This window comes from Talpa occidentalis, unplaced genomic scaffold (genome assembly GCF_014898055.3).
Source record: "Talpa occidentalis isolate TD23 unplaced genomic scaffold, MPIMG_talOcc4v2.1 talOcc4.6, whole genome shotgun sequence".
NCBI lineage: Eukaryota > Metazoa > Chordata > Mammalia > Eulipotyphla > Talpidae > Talpa > Talpa occidentalis.
This window is the reverse complement of record NW_023604972.1, coordinates 124,824-145,927: the sequence shown is the minus strand read 5'-3', so window position 1 is coordinate 145,927 and position 21,104 is coordinate 124,824. Positions and strand designations below refer to the sequence as shown.

Genomic DNA, 21,104 nt, shown 5'->3' with positions numbered 1-21,104 from the left:
TTGCTGAGCGGACCCGGACGCAGCTGGACCCGGGCCGGCCGCCCCGCGCCCGCCGCCGCCATGTCGCTGCTGCAGTCGGCGCTCGACTTCCTGGCGGGCCCGGGCTCCCTGGGCGGCGCTGCCGGCCGCGACCAGACCGACTTCGTGGGGCAGACGGTGGAGCTGGGCGAGCTGCGGCTGCGGGTGCGGCGGGTCCTGGCCGAGGGTGAGGCCCGGGGCCGCGCGGGGCGCGGGGGGCGCGGGGGCCGCGGGGGCGGGAGCCGCGCGGGGCGCCGGCCGCGGGGGCGGCGCGGGGCCGGGCGGCGGGGGTGGCGGGCGCGGGGCGGCGGGGGCCGGCCCGGTGACCGCGGAGGGCGAGGCCGGCGCCCGGGCCGGCACTTCCTGGCCGACCGCGGCCGGGGCGGGTCGTCGCGGCAGCTGGTGCGGCCGCGGGGAAGTCGCGTCCTGCAGGTGTGTTGTGGGCGGGACGCGGCTGCACCTCCGGTCCCCGCGTTCCGGGGAGCAGGGAGCGGGCACAGTGCCGCCCTGGGCGGCCGGGCCCTGCCCACCTGGGCTCCGGGCGGGCGCACGGCGATTCCCGGGCCCTGCTTCCTGCTGTCCACCGGCCTGGCCCGGCGCGCCGCCTCTTCGGCCATTCCGCGGAAGTCGCGCCAAGCAGAGCCCACAGCTGGGACCCGCGGGACCATTGCAGTTTGACCGGTCAGTCACAGAAGTGGTGCCAGCTTGTTCTCCTGCCAGTTCCAGCTTCCTTGATGCCCTCTCTCTTCCGGCAGAGGCTGCCTCTGCCTCAGAGCAGCCCATCTCCATTCTCTTCTGTGTTTCCTTTGCACTTTGTCCTGTGTCCCCGCGGGGCTGTCAGGCTGGGTTGGCAGTGACACTTACAGCTAACTGTCGTCGGCATTGGTGCCTGAACAGAACCATTTTCCCTTGCACCAGCGCTGGCCAGAGGGCGGGAGGCCAGGCCCTCAGCAGGCCATGGCAGCTCAAAGGCCACCCTGCCACTGCTGGTGTTCAATCCGAGGCAGGAAACCGGCTGACCTTCCTCGTGTCCTTGTCATTAAAGGAATTTGGGGCAGCGTGTGGTTTTTTGTCTTGTGGAACTTGAAAAAAGACTCAGCCTCTGATGGCTGTGGCACCCTGCAGGGTGGGGAGATTGTGGGGCAGGAGGGGTAGTTAGAGGGCCCCAGGGAACCACGCTGTTGGAGGGGGGCAAGAGTGCGCCCCAGTCAGCTGCAGGTGCAGGAGGGAGGTGGAGCCCGAGGCCTGCACCTTCATGCCCATGATGGGGAACCTCGACACTTGACCACCGCTGGGTGGGATGATCCTCCCTTGGGGCCAGGTAAGGGCCCCGCAGCCCCTGCAGTCCGGGAGGCCTCTTTATGCAGCAGAATAGGGAAGAGACCTGCCTGAAGTATCTCACACAAAATAGCGACCTCGCCAGGGCCCTGCACCGCATCAGGGTTCTTCAGGTTTTAGGGCAGTGGGTCCTGGCCCGCATGCCGTGGGGTGCTGAGAGGGCTTGGGAAATGCTCGCAGTAAGTGCTCGTCCTGTGAGTGAGTGGAAGGGTGTTAGCACCATGGGGGATGTTCAGCCCTAAGTAGCCACGTTAGCTTTGTTAGCTGGTGCCCTGGTGAGGTCACAGTTGATACGTTCTTGCTGTTAAATGATTTAGGGAAAAGACTTTGGTCTCCTGGGCTACTTGGGCCTGTAACATCAGATGGGCTGTGGGCAGGAGTAGGGAGCAGGCGCCCCTCTGACCTTTTCAAAGTCTGTTCTGAGTTGTTCTAAAGCAGGTCCCGGTGTCGGCACAGATGCCCCTGGTTTCGCCTGCTGCCATGCCGTGGCCTGCCTTCGAGTGGGGCGCCCAGGTGGTCGGCTGCTGCGTCCTTTCCTCCCTGTGCTCGGGTCCACCTCTCCGGGCTGGTCACTCAGGGCGGTACCTGGGCAGCTCTTCAAGAGAGGGAGTGAGTCTGTCCGGTGGCTGCTGTGTACCTGGCTAGGTGTCGGGTATACCTTTGGTTAGCGGCTCTTTGCCCCGAACATGCTATCGAGACCTGGCGGACTTCCTGCTGAGAATTCCTGTGCTTTCTGAGGTTTGTGCTGGTGCAAGGCACTGTGAGGGCACGGCCCCGCCCACTGCCACCCCCTGGCTGGTGCCGTGTTGGGCTGGGCGAGGGCCTCGGGCTGGACTTGTGGGAGGTGGCAGAACTGCAGGCTCCTGTCTGCAGGGCTCAGGGGCCACCAGGCGTGTGCCAGGGAGCTCTATGGCCTGCCACCCTCCCACGGAGCGTGTCTGGCCCCCTCCTCTGGGTGCTGCCTAACTCGTGTTCCACCCAAGCCTGATGAATTGCGCACCTGCCGCCAGTACCTGCTCAGCCAGCCTGCCGTGGCGTGTCCTTGCAGGGTGTGGGCTGGGGGCGCGCTCAGGCGGCAGCTGTCCTTTGAAGATACAGTATTTTCAGTTTTCACGGCTTCGTCTGTTTTTCCTTATGTGATTCATGTTTTTGCTGTCAAGTCCAAGAACCCTGCCTGCCTTTGGACCGGGAGAATTTTTCTCCCAGGTTTGCCAGACATTGCGTGACTCTCCATCTGTGTACTTCTCACGTCCCTGTGAAAGGGGGGGCACAGGGTAACAAGGCAGGAGGCTGGACGGAAGGACGGAACGGCCACCCCTGCCCAGGTTGAGACCAGAGAGCCGCCAAAAAACCCCAGAAATCAAAAACCAAACCAAGGGCTATAGCCTGACAAAGGACACTGCCGCAGAGGACGGGCCACTCTCGAGGGTCTCACCACGCACACAACCCTGGGCCGGAGCTCTCGGGCCGCGGGTCCAGCCACCGGTAGCTCGTCACACAGGGAGACAAGAGCTCACGCAGCCACAGCGGGGCCGCCTCACCCAGAGAGCGTCGGGGAGTGTCGCCACCGGCCACCAGGAGTCTGGGCAGCACTGACCAGTGTGATGGGCACCACTAGCCCCAGAGGCGGGTCAGAGACCCAGGGTCACAGCTCCTGGGAGTTGTCCGGCGACACTGGGACCTGGGCTCCCTTCAGGCGACGTCAGAGTGCGAGGCCGCCCCTGCCAAGAGCCGGGGCGGAGTCTCCCAGGAGTCTCCCCTTCGCCCTTGCGGCCGGCCCGTCCTCCCTTCCAGGCTGGCCCTGTCTATCCCCCGCCGCAGACCCTGGCTTGTGTCCTCTGTGGGGCACCCCGCCCACAAGTCGGATTGGGCCATTTTCAATCCTGGGGCGGATTGGCCCATTCACCGGCCAGCCGGTAGCCCCCATTGGTCCAGTGCGCGGGCCCCGAAGCGGCTCTACGCCCAGCTCGGCACGTGCTGCGGGTTCCAGCATCTGGCGCGGCCCCTTGCCCGTGGGTGTCGGGCCCCTCCCGTGCCGGCCAACAGCGCCTTCCCTCCGAGCGGCCGCCCCCACCCAGCTCTGTCGCCGTGGAGGGGTGTCCCTGCCCCCCACCCCGTGCGAGGGCGCGCGCACCCCCCGCCAGGACCTCAGCGCCGCGGTCGCTGCCCCGGGGACGAGCTTGGAGGTCCGTCTTCTCTCTTGGTTGTGGGCAGTTTCAAAACCGCAGGAGAGTAGAGGGCGCGCAGGACACGTGCTGCGTGCTCACTGCTCCCAGATACATGAACATCGCTTCTTTAAAAATCTTGTTTCGCCCCAGACTGTTAAAATCATTCAAAATACACCGACCGTCAGAGCGAGCCCAGGCACCCCATCAGCGGGCCTCCAGGACTGGAGCACGTGGGCCGTCTCCTTGGTCCCCGGGGTCCAGGGAGGACACGTGCCCGCCCTCTGCCGAGGCCGCTGAGCGTCGTGCCCGCCCGCGGCGTGTGGGCGCAGCAGTGGCGACCATGGGCAGGGCCTTTGCTCCTCTGGGGTGCGCATGGCAGCGCTGCAGTCCTTGCCGGGCAGCCGTGACGTCTCGTGGTCACCTAACACCCAGAGTGCCGGCCCCTCCTCCCGGTCACAAGCATCGGCCAGCACAGGGGCCATGGGTCTCGCGGGACCAGGTGTGGCGGCAGCAGGATGGCACCGAGTGCTTCCCGGGTGCCTGCTCGGCTCTGCTTTGGGCGTGTCCTCAGGCGTGGCCCCCGTAGCCTGCTCCTGGCCCTCAGGCCCCCTTAGCCTCTGGGCAGGAGCCCCTGGTCGGGGGTGCAGCCCTTGGCGCTGGCCATCAACTTGCCCTCAGCGTGGACCGCGAGCCCCGAAGCCAACGCTCCCATGCCTGTCTCCATCGCAGCCTGGGGTGCAAAGCACAGCGTTGCTGTCCAGTTCTGTGCCTCGGGGTGAGGTCCTGGGGTCCCCACACTGGAAGCCATGCCCTCTGCCGGGGAAAGCACTGCCCCTCATGATCCTGGCGGCATTCGCAGCGCTCTGGCTTGACTGGGCTGCTGGGCCGGGAACACGCCTGGCCCCAGCCCACCTCTGGGCCGCACAGACGCCACCCGCGGGGAAGTTGCTGAGTCGTTTGCTTTTCATTGCGTGACGCAGTTTTCCGCTCAAAAAGCTAAAAGGCGCTCACCACGCAGACCCTCGGTCACGGGGCTTTCTGGGGTTGGAGCAGCCTGGTTAGTCCCGATGGGAGCCCCTGGCTGGGCCGGCCTCTGTCCACTGCGCTGCAACTGTCCGTTTCGTCCCTTTCCAGCGAACTGACCTTGGTTTTCTTTCATCTACTTTGACAGTTACCTCTGCTCTCATGTTTCTCTCTTTTCGCCTTTGGAGCAGGGTCTTTGGAAGGCATTGTGGGATAAGTTGGGGTTGTTAATTTTGTGGGGAACAAACTGGGAGCCACGACCCAATTTGTATTTAGTAAAGATGTTTTAAAGCCCAACGTGCTGGACACTGGCACCGATAGGACGTGTGTGTTCTTGTTTCAGGTGGGTTTGCCTTTGTCTACGAGGCGCAAGACCTGGGCAGCGGCCGAGAGTACGCGCTGAAGGTAACACGGCGGCTGCCGGGCCCAGGAGGCACTGAGCTGAGCTGCCCTCTGCCCTGTTGGGGCTGGTGCTGGCCAGCCCAACAGTGCCTCCAGGAGCCCCAGGGTGACATCTGTGAGGGGGGCCTGGTGGCTGGCGGGTATTCCTCGCTGCTCCGTGCCCCTGGCTCGCGCCCGCTCTCAGCTTTAAGTCTGTTGCACTTTACACCTTCCTGCTGGAGAGTGGCGGCCATTTCGTTTTAGCCACTCTGCGTCCCACAGACCGCTTTCCACGTCTGTGGCCCACGGCCCAGCGGACGCGAGCAGGCGGCTGGTGTGCCCTAGGCCCCCGGGTGCAAGGCAGGGAGCAGATGGGGCTCACTCTGGTGTGTGTCACTTCCCGCTGCAGAGACTGCTGTCCAACGAAGAGGAGCAGAATAGGGCCATCATCCAGGAGGTCTGCTTCATGGTATCCTTTTCTAGGCTGGCCTGCACCATCTGCCAGGGCTGCAGCCGCCACCAGGCCCATAATGCAAGTGGGCTGCGGGGCTCCCTTCCCCGTCTGCCCCATGCTGCTGGCATGGCTGCTTCCGCTCGAGCGCAGGCTTCGATCTTCCCCACCAGTCTCGTGCCCCGCCAGCCCCCCTGTGACCTTCGGCCCGGCCCGCAGTGCCTGGTGGCCGGGAGCAGGGTTGGCTGTCGCGACCAGCCCAGCAGGTACCTCAGGGCCACACCTGCGACCGGCAGCTCTCTGCGGCATGTGTGCGTGCATGCCTAGATGGGGCCCGGGGCTTCCCTGCTCGTTCCACATGCCCGCTGCTGTCAGGCGGCTTTACCGCGCAGGAGGCCCGGCTGCACGTCTGCTGTTCACCCGGCCCGGGTACTCTCCCTCCTCATGGTCCCTCTGGGCCACCCGCAGCCCGCCTCCTGCTCCACTGTGGCCGGCGGGGTGGTGGTCCTTGCCCTCAGCTACTCCCCCTCTCCTGTCTGCCCGGCTCTGGCTTGTGGGCAGCTCGACGCAGCCGGCACCTTGGCGCCGTGACCATGTCACACAGGCGTCTGGCTCTGGACATGCAGCGCCATGAATTCTCCTTTAACGAGGCCCTGCAGAAAAAACTTTCTGGCCATCCCAACATTGTCCAGTTTTGCTCTGCAGCGTCGATAGGAAAGGAGGAATCGGATACGGGGCAGGCTGAGTTCCTGCTGCTCACGGAGCTCTGCAGAGGTAGCCCCGCACCGGGCCCCACTCCCACCCCGCCCAGATGTGAGCCCCAGGGGGGCCCTCCCATGAGCACTGGAGGGTCAGCGAGGCCACAGAGGTGGGCTTGCCTGAGAGATGTGGCCTGGGGTGTCTGTGCCGCCCTTCTGGGCCTGGCCAAGTGAGTACCAACACTCAGGGCTGCACCGTTGTCGGAGCCCTGCTGCTGTGTGGCCGGGGCTCGCGGGCACCTGCCGAGCCAGCCCCTCTCCTGGCCACGCGGCTCTTTCCAAGAGCCATTGAGCAGCTTGGTCACAGCCCCCGACAGGTATCTCTGACATGCCTGTGGGCTGTGGCGGCCTCCAGGCCCGGCCTCCGGGCAGTGGGACTTGCGCTCTGTTGCTGAGGGCGCCCCAGGCGCATCTCTGCCTCTGGGAAGGTGGTTTCAGAGTCTGTGGGGTCCCAAGGTCTGCGTGACCTTGGGGGTGGCCTCCAGGCAGCGGGCCAGTTGCTGGACTGGCACAGCATGGATGACGCAGGGCCCTAGAGTAGGGAGGACAGAGGCACCCGGTCTGCAGGCTGCCAAAAGGAGGCCCTCTGGAGGGGCCCTTGGGACCCCACCCCTCCCTGGTACCGCCCCGTCCTGGGTTCCTGCTTGCGCTTTATCTGCTGCTTCTCTAGCACCGTGTAGTAGGAATTTGATTGTCTCTTTTAGGGCAGCTGGTGGAATTTTTAAAGAAAAACGAATCCAAAGGCCCGCTCTCGTGCGATGCGATCCTGAAGATCTTCTACCAGACCTGCAGGGCCGTGCAGCACATGCACAAGCAGAAGCCGCCCATCATCCACCGCGACCTCAAGGTGTGCCCGCTGGGTGCCGCCCACAACTGCCCAGCCCCCCTCACATAACCCTCCCCCTTGCCGGGCCTACGGCCACAGCCCCGGCCCCGCCCACACCTGGCCAGGCCACATCAACCCCGACGCTTGCCTACTACTGCTAGGCCAGACCCCAGGCTCCACAGGGGCAGCGAGGCTGTAGCTGTGCCCTCGTGTGGGCCCTAAAGCGCGGCCTGGGTTGCCTGCAGGTCCTCTTGAGCAGCCTTTTGTGTCTCAGTGGATTTCTCCTGGGTGCTTGCTCGGCTGACCAGAGATTTAAAGGGCACGTGGGTCCTGCTCACCGGGTGTGACTGACCGTGAGCGTGTCTCTCCTGAGGCTCCCATTCTGACGGTGTGGGCCAGGAACCTGCACTACTGTGGCCTCTTGGTCTGAGGAGGGCCTGAGCCAGGGCCCCTGGGGCCCTCCCCTGCCCCCCAGGACAGGTCCTGATTTCCCGCAGGTTGAGAACCTGCTGCTCAGTAAGCAGGGGACCATCAAGCTGTGTGACTTTGGCAGCGCCACCACCATCTCGCACTACCCCGACTACAGCTGGAGCGCCCAGAAGCGCGCGCTGGTGGAGGAGGAGGTGAGGCCTGCAGCGACCCAGGGCCTGCTCCCTGTGCATCCTCCCTGGTCTGTGCTGAGGCGGCCTCGCCCCTGGCCTGTTCTCCTCGAGGGCCCTTCCCTGAAGAGGCTGCTGCTGGCAGAAGCCTGAGGTCCCATGGCCCAGTGCCTTCCAGGTGCCGCGCTCGGCCCAGAGCCCATCGCCCTGGGGCGTCTGCCCTTCCCGGTGCTGGGAGGTCAGGTCCCACCCTGCCGCCTCCTGGCTGGCGGCTGACCAGCCCTGGCTGCACCCCCGGGCCTCCCTGTACCCGGGTCTCCGGGTGCTTTCACCTGAAAGTGGACCCCGCCCTGGGCAAGTGGGCTTGGGTGTTTCTCCAGCCTGAGAGAGCGCTTGGAGGCCTCTGCACACCCAGGGGCCTCTGGAGCAGCACCGCCCCTACCAGGCCTACTTAGCACAAGCAGCCCCTGCCTCTTCCGGGGAGGCCGCCGCCTCACACTGAGACAGGCACCCGGAGGCGGCGGGCATTTCAGAGGCCACAGGCGACTGGGGACAGGGTAGACACGGGTGGACACCGACGGCCCTTCAGAAAGGAGAGCTGAGATGCTCTAAACTGTGACTCGAAGGCGGCAGCGCCGGCAGGAGCCAGCCCCCCACAGCGGCTGCTTCTTTCAGATCACCCGCAACACCACGCCCATGTACAGGACGCCCGAGATCGTGGATTTGTACTCCAACCTCCCCATCGGGGAGAAGCAGGACATCTGGGTGAGCCCTGTCTCCCTGGCCCACACTGGGGGGCACTGCCCAGGCGGCCGTGTGCAGCTGGGAGTTGTGGGCCCGTGGTGGCGGCTTCCTGTCCTGTTTGTCCTCCATTTCTCTGCTGTCACGTGGGGTTGCTTGGGGACAGGCACTGAGGCTGGGTCGGGACTAGTCGGCAGAGGCACTGCAGGTGGTCAGGGTGGCAGGTCGCCACTCAGTCTCCTCAGGAGGCCTGGCCTCGGGAGCCAGGACCCTGTAGCAGACACGGCCTCTCGGGCCGTGGTGTCATGCCAACCTGGGGGCCAGAGCCTGGGCCTGACCTGCTGACCCTCCTTCCGTCCAGGCTGCGTCCCTCAGAGGAAGGCATCCTGCATGGGGCTGGGCCTGGCCGCACCCCTTGTTTAGCAGGGGTGACAGGCGAGGGCAGTACAGCTGAAGCCCCGGAGTGTCCCTCAGGACGGGGGTGCCGCATGCACCGGCTACCCCATGCCCTAGGCACCAAGCCCAGGCCCTGGACAAGCGGTGTGTTCCCCTGCCTGGCGCTGGCGAGGCCAGGGCGGCCTCCAGGGCCCGCAAGCGGGCAGTCAGGCGCCCCTGAGGTGGTGACCGAGAGCAACTCTGGCTGGCCCCTGGCTCCCCTCGTGAGTCCCCTTCCTGGGCCAGGCCTTGACTTGACACCGCCGTGTCTGTCCCGAGCTACGCCGTAGCCCTGTGCCGGCCCCTCCCACCCATGCGGCTTTGCCGCAGAGCGTGCCTCACCCACACTGTCCCACAGGCCCTGGGCTGCATCCTCTACCTGCTGTGCTTCCGGCAGCACCCCTTCGGGGACGGCGCGCGGCTGCGCATCGTCAACGGGAAGTACGCCATCCCCGCCGATGACACGCGCTACACCGTCTTCCACGGCCTCATCCGTGAGTCTGCCCCGCGCAGACCCCAACCCTGCCCCACCTGGATCCTGACCCCGGCCAGCCCACACCATACCACGCCACGCCCCTGCCACACCCTGCCCTGCCTGCAAGTCACTCTGCTGCTCCCCACCACAGGCGCCACCCTGAAGGTCAACCCCGAGGAGCGGCTGTCCATCTCGGAGATGGTCAGTCAGCTACAGGAGATCGCTGCAGCCCGCGATGTCAACCCTCGGGCGCCCATCACCGAGGTGGGTCCCCGGCTCCCCGGCTCCCCACACGGCCCCGGCAAGAGATGCACTCCCCACGGTGGGAAGGCCCGGGTGGGTCATTGCCCCCACCCCAGCGCCTAGCTGGGAGGGCCCCCCGAGGGAGGTGGGGGCCGGGAGCCAAGGAGCATGCCCCCGGGGGCAGGGGGCTCGTGGGGAGCCAGCGTTCTGGCCGGCCGTATACCAAAGCCCCCTGTGGCTGGCACCTTTCTGAGTCAAGTGGCTCCTGGGCGCTGCAGCCTCGGTCAGCATCTGACGATACCTCGACAACAGAAAAGGGCAGAGCCTGGGAGGTAGGGCAGGGCCGGACGTGGGACGTGTGTGCACAGAGTGGCGGGGGCAGGGGCCCAGGGGCTCACCTTGGACCCTGCTCTGAACCCTTCCAGCTCCTGGAGCAGAACGGCGGCTACGGGAACACTCCCGGGGGCCCGGCCAGCAGCGGCTACAGTGGAGGTGAGACCGTGGGGGGCCCCCATCTGCTGGCCCAACCCAGCCTCTCAGGCACCCGTGTGGCAGCGGGGCATGACGTAGAGGGCAGCAGCTGGGCGGGGTCTCTGGGAAGTGGGGGGGTGCCAGGAGGCTGTGGCCAGGAGCCGGTGCGCCAGTGTGTTAGGGCGTGTCTGTGCTGAGCCTGCCTCGCTCTGCACTTCTGCTGGGGACCTCACCACACCTCCCGCAGCTCTGTCTGCGCAGCAGCCGCCCACCTCGTGTCCGCCCCTCGCTGTCACGTGTTCCTCTGCCTCTACCGGCTCCCCACATGCCTCTGACTGGGTGGGGCGGGCGGGGGCAGGGCTCGTTGAGGGTGCCAGGCCCTGCCTTGAGGGATGGTCCAGGCCGGCAAGGTCAGGTCTATGCTGGCCAGGACCTCAGGGTGCCCCTGCGCCCCAGGGCTAGGCAGGCAGGTGCTCACCGCAGCCCGCTTGGGCCTGACCCTGAGGTCACTGCACTGAGGCCTTGTCTGCTTGCAGGCCTAGTGGTCGCCGAGTACGACCAGCCGTACAGCGGGCTGCTGGACATTCTGCGGGGGGGCACCGAGCGCCTCTTTACCAACCTCAAGGACACCTCCTCCAAGGTCATCCAGTCCGTGGCCAAGTGAGTCCAGGGTGTGGGCAGGTGTCCTTGGCGGAGCTCAAATGTCCTGGGCTCTTCCCAGGTGCTGCTCCCGGGCCCTGCCGTGTGTCCAGGGTTCTCTGTGGCCTCCCACGGCCAGCACGGCCTGTGCAGGAAGAGGCCCTGGCTGGGTGGGCTCCTGTCTGTCTCCCCCAGGGTGGTCTTCGACCGCCTGACTGCTCAGCCTGAGTGCGCCTGGCCCAGTGAAGGCCCTCGCACCAGCTCTGCGCACTCTGCAGGCACTGGCCTGCACCCTCTGGGGGACATGGGGGGGTCGCCTGGTCGCTGGTGCTTCGAGTGGAAGGGCTTGTTCTGTCCCTTCTCCCGGCAAAGCGGCCGTGACGCTTCTGGAAGGGGGCCGAGCAGGCGTGGGGCGTGTGGGCCATGTCCCCCAGCGTGTGGTGCGTCCTCTGCGCTCCTGTGGAGGTATGGCCGTGCTCCCCGCTGCCGACCCAGCTGCTCCCGCGTGACCCCACAACTCTTGTTCCAGCTATGCCAAGGGAGACCTGGACATCTCCTACATCACGTCCAGGATTGCAGGTATGTCGACCCCCGTCTCTCGGCTGTGCCCCTCGGCCCCGCCTCTCTGGGGTCAGACCCTTGTCCGGCGCCCCTGTAGACCCCCGTTGGCAGTGCCATTGTCCTCCACCTGGTCTTCTCTGGTCTGCGCCTTTCCTGAGCTCTGGGCCCGGAGAGGGCGCCTAAGGCCTTCCAGCAGAGCCCTGGGCCACATCCGCGTGCTCAGGCACCACACCCCAGGACATGCCAGGGGCGGGCCCAGTCCCACTCGGCGGCTGAGCGGCGCTCTCCACAGTGATGTCCTTCCCTGCGGAGGGTGTGGAGTCGGCTATCAGGAACAACATTGAGGACGTGCGCCTCTTCCTGGACGCCAGGCATGCCGGCCACTACGCTGTCTACAACCTATGCCCCCGCACCTACCGGGCCTCCAGGTTCCACAGTCGGGTGAGCAACTGCAGGGCTCACAGGTGCAGGGACGGGTCCACCCCCAGCTCAGGGCTGCCACCCGGCTGGGCAGGACTGGCTGCCGCCATGGGAGGCTGTAACCAGGGGCCTGTCAGGGCCTCACGCTGCCCAGGCCCAGCTGAGCATGTGCCCACAGGTGTCCGAGTGCGGCTGGGCGGCCAGGCGGGCCCCCCACCTCCACAGCCTATACGGCGTCTGCAGGAGCATGCACGCGTGGCTGCGGCAGGACCCCAGGAACATCTGTGTGGTGCACTGCACGGTGAGGGGCGCGCAGCTGGGGGTGTGGTCTGGGAGTGTGCTGTGTGTTAAGTGAGGCCTCCCCCATGGGCAAGCTGGGCAGGAATGGTGAGCAAACGCCCCCTCCCCCCAACCAATCCCCGCCGGGCGCCCAGGCTGCTCAGGACAGTGGGCAGGGCTACGGGCCCAGGTGCAGGCGGGCTGGAGGGTTGATGCTGACGTGAGCGCTGCGGGGCCTCGGACGTGGGCAGGGCCTTGGACCCTGTCAGGTGGCTGCTCCCAAGCCCCTGGGCACTGCTGCCCGTGCCCTGCTCTGCATGGGGCTCTGGCCTCTCTGGGCCCATGGGGCCCCATGTGGCAGCTGTCTGCTCCCCAAGGCTGCAACCAGGCCCATCCTGCCAGCCCCGTTTGAGGCCTCTCAGCCTTCCTCCACGCAGCTGGCCCAGACCCCTCCCCGCTGCCCACAGCCAGGGTGCCCGGGGCCAACCCTGGGTGCTGGGTGGGTCTGCCCTGGAGCGGCGGCGCGAGCTGGGTGCTTGTGCCTGCCGTAGGACGGGCGAGCGGCCTCCGCCGTGGCCGTGTGTGCCTTCCTGTGCTTCTGCCGGCTCTTCAGCACCGCCGAGGCCGCCGTGTACATGTTCAGCATGAAGCGCTGCCCACCGGGCATCTGGCCGTCCCACAAGAGGTACGGGGACAGGGGCATCCCTGGGCAGGCCCTTGCCCTGCATCTGCCCTTCCAGAGTGGCGGGAGCTGCTGGAAGCCTCTCAGTGGGCTCGGCGGGGGTCCTGGGTGGGCGTGTCTGGGACCAGCCAGCGCTGATGCTTGGAGGGAGGCAGGGCTGGGGCGCCTGTGGTGAGCAGCAGTGTCCCCACCAGGCACCTAGAGGGCAGGTGCTGACTGTTGCTGCGGGACCTGCTTCTGCACGGCCCCCGAGCTGGGGCCTGAGGTGGGCTTTGGGTTGCCGACTGAGGAGGTCGCCTGGAGCCAAAGCCCTCCCACCTGATGGGCCACGCCGTCCCGCAGGTACATCGAGTACGTGTGCGACATGGTGGCCGAGGAGCCCATCACGCCCCACTGCAAGCCCCTGTTGGTGCGGGCTGTGGTGCTGGCCCCCGTGCCGCTATTCAGCAAGCAGCGGGGCGGCTGCCGGCCCTTCTGCGAAGTCTACGTGGGGGACGAGCGCGTGGCCACCACGTCCCAGGAGTACGACAAGATGCGGTAAGCGGCTGGCTGGCTGGCCCTGGGCTGCAGCGCTGCCCTTTTGGCTGCGCCGTACTGCTGGACGGTGGGTGGCCAGGCCGTGGGCACGGACTGGGGTGCTGTGCGACCATGGCTTTAGCTGAGCTGACAGTTCCTCTTCCTTCTGTTCAGGGACTTTAAAGTCGAGGACGGCAAGGCCGTCATCCCCCTGGGCGTCACGGTGCAAGGGGACGTGCTGCTGGTCATCTACCACGCCCGCTCCACGCTGGGAGGGCGGCTGCAGGCCAAGGTGGGTGCCCCAGGCCCTGGGCGGCGGGACTGGGCTTCCAGAGGCCCAGTGCCTCAGCACACCTCTCCCTGTAGGTGGCCTCCATGAAGATGTTCCAGATCCAGTTCCACACGGGCTTCGTGCCCCGCAATGCCACCACTGTGCGCTTTGCCAAGTACGTGGGCGGTGCTGCCGGTCCGGCCCCTGCCTGGAGCAGGTGCCGCGCCAGACACGTCTCAGGCCGGGGGCGAGGCACCTCCTCCCTCTGGGGACTAGCGGCCACCCCAGGCATTCAGGACACCCTGCAAGGCGGGGCATTGACCAAAAGGCCCAGAGGCCCCCGTGCCAGGGGATGCCCCATGTCTGTGGGCAGGACTGGCGTGACCCGAGGCCTGTCTGGAGCCCTGCTGGCTGGACCCTCCCTCCTGCAGGCAGGCTGCAGGGCCGCCCACTCACAGACCCTCATTGTGCTCTCACCAGTGGGGCCAGGCTGGCCCTGGAGGCCCACGAGGCAGGTGGGAGGCCCACGAGGCGGGTGGGAGGCCCTGCTGCTGCTGCCCAAGCCCAGCCTGCAGGTTCGTCTGCGCATGGTTGCCCCCTGGAGCCCCTGCTCCTGCCTTCTGGAGGCCCTGGCCATCTGCGCTGGCTGCTCCTCCCAGGCCGAGTAGGCTCAGCCGCCGCCACCTCTGGGCGCCCGCAGCACCAGAAGCACCGTGGCCCCCTGGCGGAGCCAGGTTGCTCAGGCTGCCCTCTACTGCCCCCAGCGAGAGTGGTGGCGCCCCCAGCTGGCCTGCGCGCCTGGCCCTGCTCCCACCCCTGCCGGCACCCACGGTCCCTAGCCCAGAGCAGACCTCCAAAGCGGCAGTGACCGCCGACGGCCGCGTCTTCGTGGCCCTCCCCAGCCCTCGTTCATGGCTGTGGTCTGCGCAGGCGTGTGGATGGCAGGTGGACAGCAGCGCCTCTGCCCTCAGTCCGGCCCGTGGCTCGGGTGGTCTTGCGGTCCTGGGCCGCATGCCCTTGTCGCGGCCGGTGCCCGTGGCGGTCTGCAGGCCGGCAGCCTGGTGCCTCCTGACTGCGCCTGCCCTGCAGGTACGACCTGGACGCCTGCGACATCCAGGAAAAGTACCCGGACCTGTTCCAGGTGAACCTGGAGGTAGAGGTGGGGCCCAGGGACCGGCCCGGCCGGGAGCCCCCGCCCTGGGAACGCGCGAGCATGCGGGGCCTCAACCCCAAGATCCTGTTCTCCAGCCGGGAGGAGCAGCAGGATGTCCTGGCCAAATTCGGTGAGAGCCTTGTGTCTGGATGCAGCTGCGCGGCCCAGGCCAGCGCCCTCCGCCCCCACCCCTGGGCGCACCCCCAGGGCGCCCCGAGCGCTCCTGTGCTAGCTGGGAGGGGGGAGGGGGGCGGGGGGCGAGGCTGCACAGCCACCGAGCTCTGCCCAGGCCTTGTCCCTGGGTGTTGTGTTGGGTCGGGTCGCACCACAGCCTGGTGCCTCTCGGCATTGTCACAGTGTCCACCGTGGCTGAGTTCTCCGCTCCCTCAGGGAAGCCGGAGCTGCCCCGGCAGCCGGGCTCCAGCGCCCAGTACGACGCTGCGGCGGGGTCTCCGGATGCTGAGGCCACAGAGTCAGACTCACCGTCGAGCAGTGGCCCGGACTCCGGCCACTTCCTTCGCTCCCTGGACTGGCATGGTAGGGGTCTGCCCTGCGCCGGGCCCTCGCTGCTCTGCCCTCCGTTTGCGGTCCCTGAGGCCCAGCCGGGTGCCTCCTCTGGGGCCCGTCCCAGCGCCGGCCCCTACTCCTGTCCACCTGGCGGGGGGAGCCCAGCCCACGCTCAGAACCTCCCGGCCTCTGCTCTTCCAGAGGAGGCGCCCGCGGTGGGCCCCAATGGCCCCGTCCACGCAGGGGGCCCGCCCACTGCAGCTGAGTGCGGAGCCGAGGCCGAGCCCTCGGACGAGGATGCAGCCACATCGGGCAGCAGCAGGGACGCTGCAGCAGATGAGGACACGCCGGGCCCTGGGGCCTGGGCCCCAGAGAGGGGCACCATCCTGGACGTGGACACCCCAGCTGCCCCACGGGAGTGCCCCCTGCAGGAGGAGGGCGTGGACCTTCTGGGGTTGCACTCGGAGGCCCAGCCGGCACCCCCAACGCAGGCACATGGCGCACCCACCAGCAACGCCGACCTGCTCAGCTGCCTCCTGGGGGCCCCGACGGTGGCCCCAGAGAGCTCCCCCTGCGACCTGCTGGGCGGGGAGGCACCCCTGCTCTTCACAAGCCCAGCCCCACCCCTGGGTGCCAGGAGCACCCTCCAGGAAGGGCCTGCCGCAGCCAGCGGCCCCTCCCTGCCCATGGGTGAGTGATGAAGGCTGGTCCTGAGGGCTTCGGGGGGTGGGGGGGGGGCGGCCAATGCCCATCCCGGCCTCATGTGCCCCCTCCCCAGCTCCGAAGGCCGCAGGCTCTGGGGAAGGTCCCTGTGGCTTCACCCAATGGGCACTGTCTCACCCGGCGCCTCCTTTGGGGTCACGAGGGCCCCGGGAAGCAGCCCACGAAGCCGCCCTGCATCTCCCCAGCTGAGCCCTTCGACGCTCTCCTGCTGTCGTCTGACCCAGACCCCCAGCCCGGCTCCAAGCCCGACCTTTTCGGCGAGTTTCTGAACCCGGACTCTGCGGCCGCCCCACCGTCGGCCTTCCCCGCCACGCACAGCGCCCCGCCCCCTGCCAGCAGCGCCCTCCTGCACCTGGGTAAGGGGTGCTGGGGGCGCCTGACTGCAGATGGGTCCTTGCCCTGGTGGGCTCCCCGCCAGGCACAGCGAGCAGGGAGCCCCGCAGGTGGGGCCATGCCCAGCCCACGGGGACACCCCAGCAGCGCCTTCTTCCCACCTTCTCGCAGGGGATCTGCCGGCAGAGCCCAGCAGGATGACAGCCTCCACCAGCCACCCAGACCTGCTGGGCGGCTGGGACGGCTGGGCCCCCACCCCCACAGGTACACCTCGCAGCCGGAGCCCCTGTCCCCCCATTCTGAGCCCCCGGGCTCTGGCGGGTGCTTCCTGCCCCAGCAGGGTCGCAGCCAGGCCCACCCAGGCACCGTCTGGGGGAGCCTCCCGGTCCATCCTGTCTCCAGGGCCTGTGCTGGCCCCAAGAGGCTCTCGCCCGCCTGGCCCCAGAGCTCAGCTGCCGGCGTCAGCACCTGCATGAGCCAAGTCCCAGGGTTGGGGGGAAAACTCGGACTTTTGTGGGGTGACAGCCATTGGCTGCTCTGACTTGTACAGTCTCGTTATGCACAAGCGTGACTTAAGACGTCGTCTCTGGTGGCCGAGGCTTTCTGGATCACTGCTCTCCGCCCGGCCATCTTCCCCGCCAGGAAGCATCACGAGTGCCTGTCGCGGTGATGGCTGCTCAGTGCCCACGGGCCCTGTGCCACCTGCTGCAGGGCCTGGCTCATGCTGGGTGACCCCAAGTCTGGTCCACAGAGCGAGGAGGGCACTGTGGGGTCATGCTGAGACCTCGTGCTCACGCCTCCGCCCTGTCCAGGCCCCTCGTCCTCTCCTGGAGGCCAGCCGGGCCCTCCCGCCCCCCCGGCTGGCCGGACCAAGTCCCAGAGCCTGGACCCATTCTCGGACCTCGGGGACCTCAGCTCCGGCCTCCCAGGTATCATGTGGGCCACTTGGGGTGCGCAGAGCCAGGTCGGCTAGTTGGGAGGGAAGTGGCTACTCCCTGAACCCGAGGCTGGCTCCGCCTCCCTACCCAGCTGTCAGGAAGTGCCCCTCTGTCCTCACCGCCGCACCTGGCAGCAGGCTGGGGCCCGTGGGCAGAGCTGCAGCTGGACCGCCTGGAACAGGGTTGGGGGCCCAAGGGCTTCATGTGGGGCTGGGTTGGCAGCGGGGCACGTGGCTGCAGCTGGCCTCCCCAGCTCTCCATCTACCGCCCTGCCCAGGCCGGCCTTTCCCGGCAGTGCTTGGCTCAGCGGCGGTCCCCGGTGGAGGGCCTGGGTCCCGGGCTGGAGGCCGGGTCTGGCACTGCCTGGCTGGGGGTGGCACTGGGGCTTTCCTGCAACGCAGGGCTGTGGCCTCCCTCATCTGGGCTCTGCTTCGCATGGCCTGTCGTGGTCAGGACAGTGCCTGGCCCCGGTGCTCCCGCTGCACTCCCTCGTGGTATGGAGGCCCGGGGACTGGCTTGCCCGTCCTTTCTGCTCTCAGACGGCGGTGGCATCCGCACCTTCCGGGCCCAAACAGGGCCCACTGCTCTGCACGCCCCGGTAGGACCCGAGACCGAGGCTGCTGGACCTGGAGAGAAGTCACAGCGGCGTGCATGCCGCAGCTGCGGTGTGAGGTCGGGGCTGACCAGCCTCCGGGGACGGGGACGGCCCACACTCTGCACAGCTCGGCAGCCGGGGCATGGGGGGACGAAGGGCCAGGAAAGCAGAATAACCACAGAACCACAGGAAACAGCCTCAGGTCAGCACAACAGAAGCATCAAGGAGAAGCTCGGTTTTCAGGGAAGGGGAAAGGACAAGTCTCTGCTGCAGACGCGAGCAAGAGGCCGGCAGCAAGGGTGGCTGGACGCCCCAGGGCTGCGAGCCCTGAGCCCATCGTGAGGTGCCCGGCGGGACTGCAGGTCCCCGGGTTTCCTTGGAGCACTTTCCCGGCTCGTAAGTGCATTCAGGCAGCGCCACGCCGCCTCCGACCAGAACAGAAGCCGCGGCCACCGCAGCTCTGACCCGTGAGGCCCACCTCCCACCACAGCAGACGTTGGAGCTGGCCGAGGCGGCGCTTCATGGACGCACGCAGGCCCCCGGGCCAGAATGGCGGGGAGGGGGACGCAGCGTGTGGCCAGCATGGATGCCCGTTGTGGTGCACGCTAGCCGTTAGCTCCTTACCAGGCACCTGGAGCCCCCAGCTGACCTCCAGGTGAGGGAGAGCGGCCCCCGTGAAGGCAGGGGACCAGCAGGAGCAGGACAGAAGCGATCAAGTTGCCGCAGGAGTCCACGAAGACCTGCAGAGCCAGTGGCAGGACTGGCCACACTGGGGGATGCAGGCCGAGGTCCAGGGCTGGGGTAGCTGCTGGTGAGGTGCTGGCGGGGCCAGGGCATGGGCAGCCAGAGGGCCCCGGGTCCAGGGCGGGGACAGGAGCTGCGTCAGGGCTGCCGGTAGCAGTGCTGTCAGCGCGGAGACGGTCCTGCCGAGAGAGGGGTCTCGGAAGCATGGGCTTGGCGGGGAGCTGGTGCCCCCGGTGGCGCCCTGAGTCCTGGCACAGAGCGCCCCGAAGGCCACCCCCCCAGTCAGTCCGTTCCCAGAATGTTCGGAAAGGAGTCAGCACAGTGGAAAGCAGGCAGGCGAGCCGGTGTCCCTTTGGCGAGAGGCGCCACCATGCCATGCCTGTGCCCTGTGGAGCCTCGCCCGGCCCCGGGGTCCCGAGGAGGCCAGGCTTGGCCTCTGCACCCCAGAAGCAGCCCTGCTTGGGGTGGGGGCCGAACCCAGGCTCCCGGGCCCGGTGTCCGGTCTGCAGAAGGACTTAGTGGCCTCGCTGGCACCAACACTGCTGCCCTCCGCCCTCCCCAGGCTCGCCGGCTGCTCGATTTGCTCCTGGGGGCTTCGTTCCCAAGGCAACACCCCCCGCCAAGGGTGGTGGCTCCTGGCAGATGGGTCAACCCCCAGGCCAGGGCCCCCTGCGGCCCCCCCAGCCCAAGCCACCCCCAAAGCCTGCGCACAGCCACGGCCTAACTACGCTGCTACCTTCAGTGTGATCGGGGGCCGAGAGGAGAGGGGGGTCCGCGCCCCCAGCTTCGGTGAGTCCTCCGCCTCTCTCGGGGGTGAGGGGCTCCACACGTGCTCACTGGGCCCGGACGGGAGCCCCTCAGTGAACGGCTGCGTCCCCGTCCCTGGGCCTGGCCCCTCAGCGCACAGCTCCCGCGCCCCGCCCCAGGGCAGCTCCCGCGCCCACAGCCCTGCTCTCTCCCAGCCCAGAAGCCCAGAGTGTCCGAGAGCGACTTCGAGGACCTGCTGTCCGACCAGGGCTTCTCCTCCAAGTCTGACAAGAGGGGCCCGAGGACCATGGCTGAGATGCGGAGGCAGGGCCAGGCGAGGGACACGGACCCGCTCAAGCTGAAGGTGGGTGGGCGCGTGGGGGCTCAGCCAGTGCCTGGGCCTGCCCTGTGGGGGGCTTGGTTCCCCTCGGGCCAGTTACCTGCGGTCTCCCTGGATGGAGCCCACGGGACAGCTTGACGGCCTGGCGGGTCACCCATGCTGGCCTGGCCACCCACCTGAGAGCCGGCCCGGCCCTTCGGCCCTCCGCGTCCGTCCAGAGAGCAGGGCGGCAGCCGGCTGCCGTCCAGCCGTCGCAAGACGCGGTGTGCGGGGTGGCTGGGGCACCCGCTGCCTGTCCTGCCAGACCCGGGCTGTGGCGCCAGCCCCCTGGTCTCTCCTGGCGGCACCCAGGGAGCGGTGAGGGCTGCGGGGTTGGCTCTGCAGTGCCCTTGTGCCCTCAGCTCCTGGACTGGACCGAGGGCAAGGAGAGGAACCTGCGCGCCCTGCTGTCCACGCTGCACACCGTGCTGTGGGACGGCGAGAGCCGCTGGACGCCCGTGGGCATGGCCGACCTGGTGACGCCCGCGCAGGTGAAGAAGCAGTACCGCCGCGCCGTGCTGGTGGTGCACCCCGACAAGGTGGGGCGCAGGCCGGGGCCAGGGCTGGGGCGGAGGCGGGGCCGCAGGCGGGGCCAGGAGAGCAGCCCCAACGCCCGCCCTCCCCCCACCCCCGCAGGCCGCCGGGCAGCCCTACGAGCAGCAGGCCAGGATGATCTTCATGGAGCTCAGCGAGGCCTGGGCAGAGTTCGAGAGCCAGGGCTCCCGGCCCCTCTTCTGAGCGCCGTGGGGTAGAGCTGGCCGGCTGGCCGGCCGCAGGTGGCCGCCTGGCAGGCGACCCCCGCCCCCACCACCGGACCCTCCCGCCCGGCCCCCGCCCCCCCACCCCCGGGGTGGGTCTGGAGCAAACGCCATTCCAGGCGCGAGCAGAGAAAGCATTCCAAAGCCTCCGCGTTTTTCTTTCTTGGTTCCAAAGGAGAAGTGTTGGTTCGCGCCCCTGGTGGGCAGCGCGGCTCCCTCCACCCGGGGCGTCGCCTCAGGTCGAGCGCGCTGCCCCCGTCCCTTCTCCAGCCCCGTCGCGACCGTCTGTCCCCCGTGTTAATCAGCCTGGTGACGCCTGTACAGAATTAAACTATTTTCTGATGACGCCGTCTCCCCGCACACCGTCCTCCCAGGGCCCCGCCCCTTCTCGTGGGAGGGCAGCGCCTTGACCCCTGGGCGCCGGCCACTCCGTCCAAAAGGCAGCCCTTGTCCGCAGCCCGGCCCAGGTGCCCGCAGCCCGTGCTTTGAAGGAGCCCTCAGGCGCCAGGCGGTGCGGCGGCGGTGACCCTGGCTTCCCTGCACGCCCGGCGTGCGTGCAGACCTGAGGCCCTTAGCCTGACCCCGCCCCACCGCGGGCCAGAGCTGGCCCCACCCGGTAGCGGGTGCTGAGCCCAGGGTGAGCGCGGGGCCACGCTGCCTGTGAGCCACTGTGCAGGCAGCCCAGCTCCCCCGGCAAAGACCCCTTCTGCTTGTGCAGGAAGCAAGGGGAGTTGGGGGGAGCGGGTGCCAGCCGCCTGGGCGCGAGGGAGTGCCCCTGCGGCCCACGGAGCCTGTCGCCCAGCACTGCTGCGCCCTTGGCCCTGCCCAGCCCACCCTCCCGGGCAGTAGCAGACACAGCCCTGGGCCCCACGCCCGGAGCTGCCCTCCGGAGGTGAGACCAGCTTGTCAGCATGGCCACTATTTTTAGCTTT

General features: G+C 68.0%; 1 protein-coding gene across 1 annotated transcript; it reads left to right on the top strand.

The window, feature by feature from the left end:
* Positions 1 to 60: 60 nt before the first annotated feature.
* GAK (cyclin G associated kinase) lies at positions 61 to 20,223 on the top strand. Its single transcript, XM_037529485.2, is given in 29 exon segments — positions 61 to 205; positions 4,891 to 4,952; positions 5,338 to 5,397; positions 6,039 to 6,153; positions 6,842 to 6,984; positions 7,461 to 7,586; positions 8,238 to 8,327; positions 9,097 to 9,232; positions 9,365 to 9,477; positions 9,882 to 9,948; positions 10,464 to 10,587; positions 11,096 to 11,145; positions 11,420 to 11,568; positions 11,726 to 11,848; positions 12,378 to 12,511; positions 12,851 to 13,045; positions 13,199 to 13,316; positions 13,391 to 13,470; positions 14,385 to 14,578; positions 14,839 to 14,985; positions 15,157 to 15,645; positions 15,864 to 16,034; positions 16,183 to 16,275; positions 16,794 to 16,940; positions 18,851 to 18,988; positions 18,991 to 19,077; positions 19,251 to 19,399; positions 19,777 to 19,953; positions 20,051 to 20,223. Coding segments are annotated over 29 exon segments (3,924 nt in total). The 3' UTR covers positions 20,153 to 20,223.
* Positions 20,224 to 21,104: the final 881 nt, after the last annotated feature.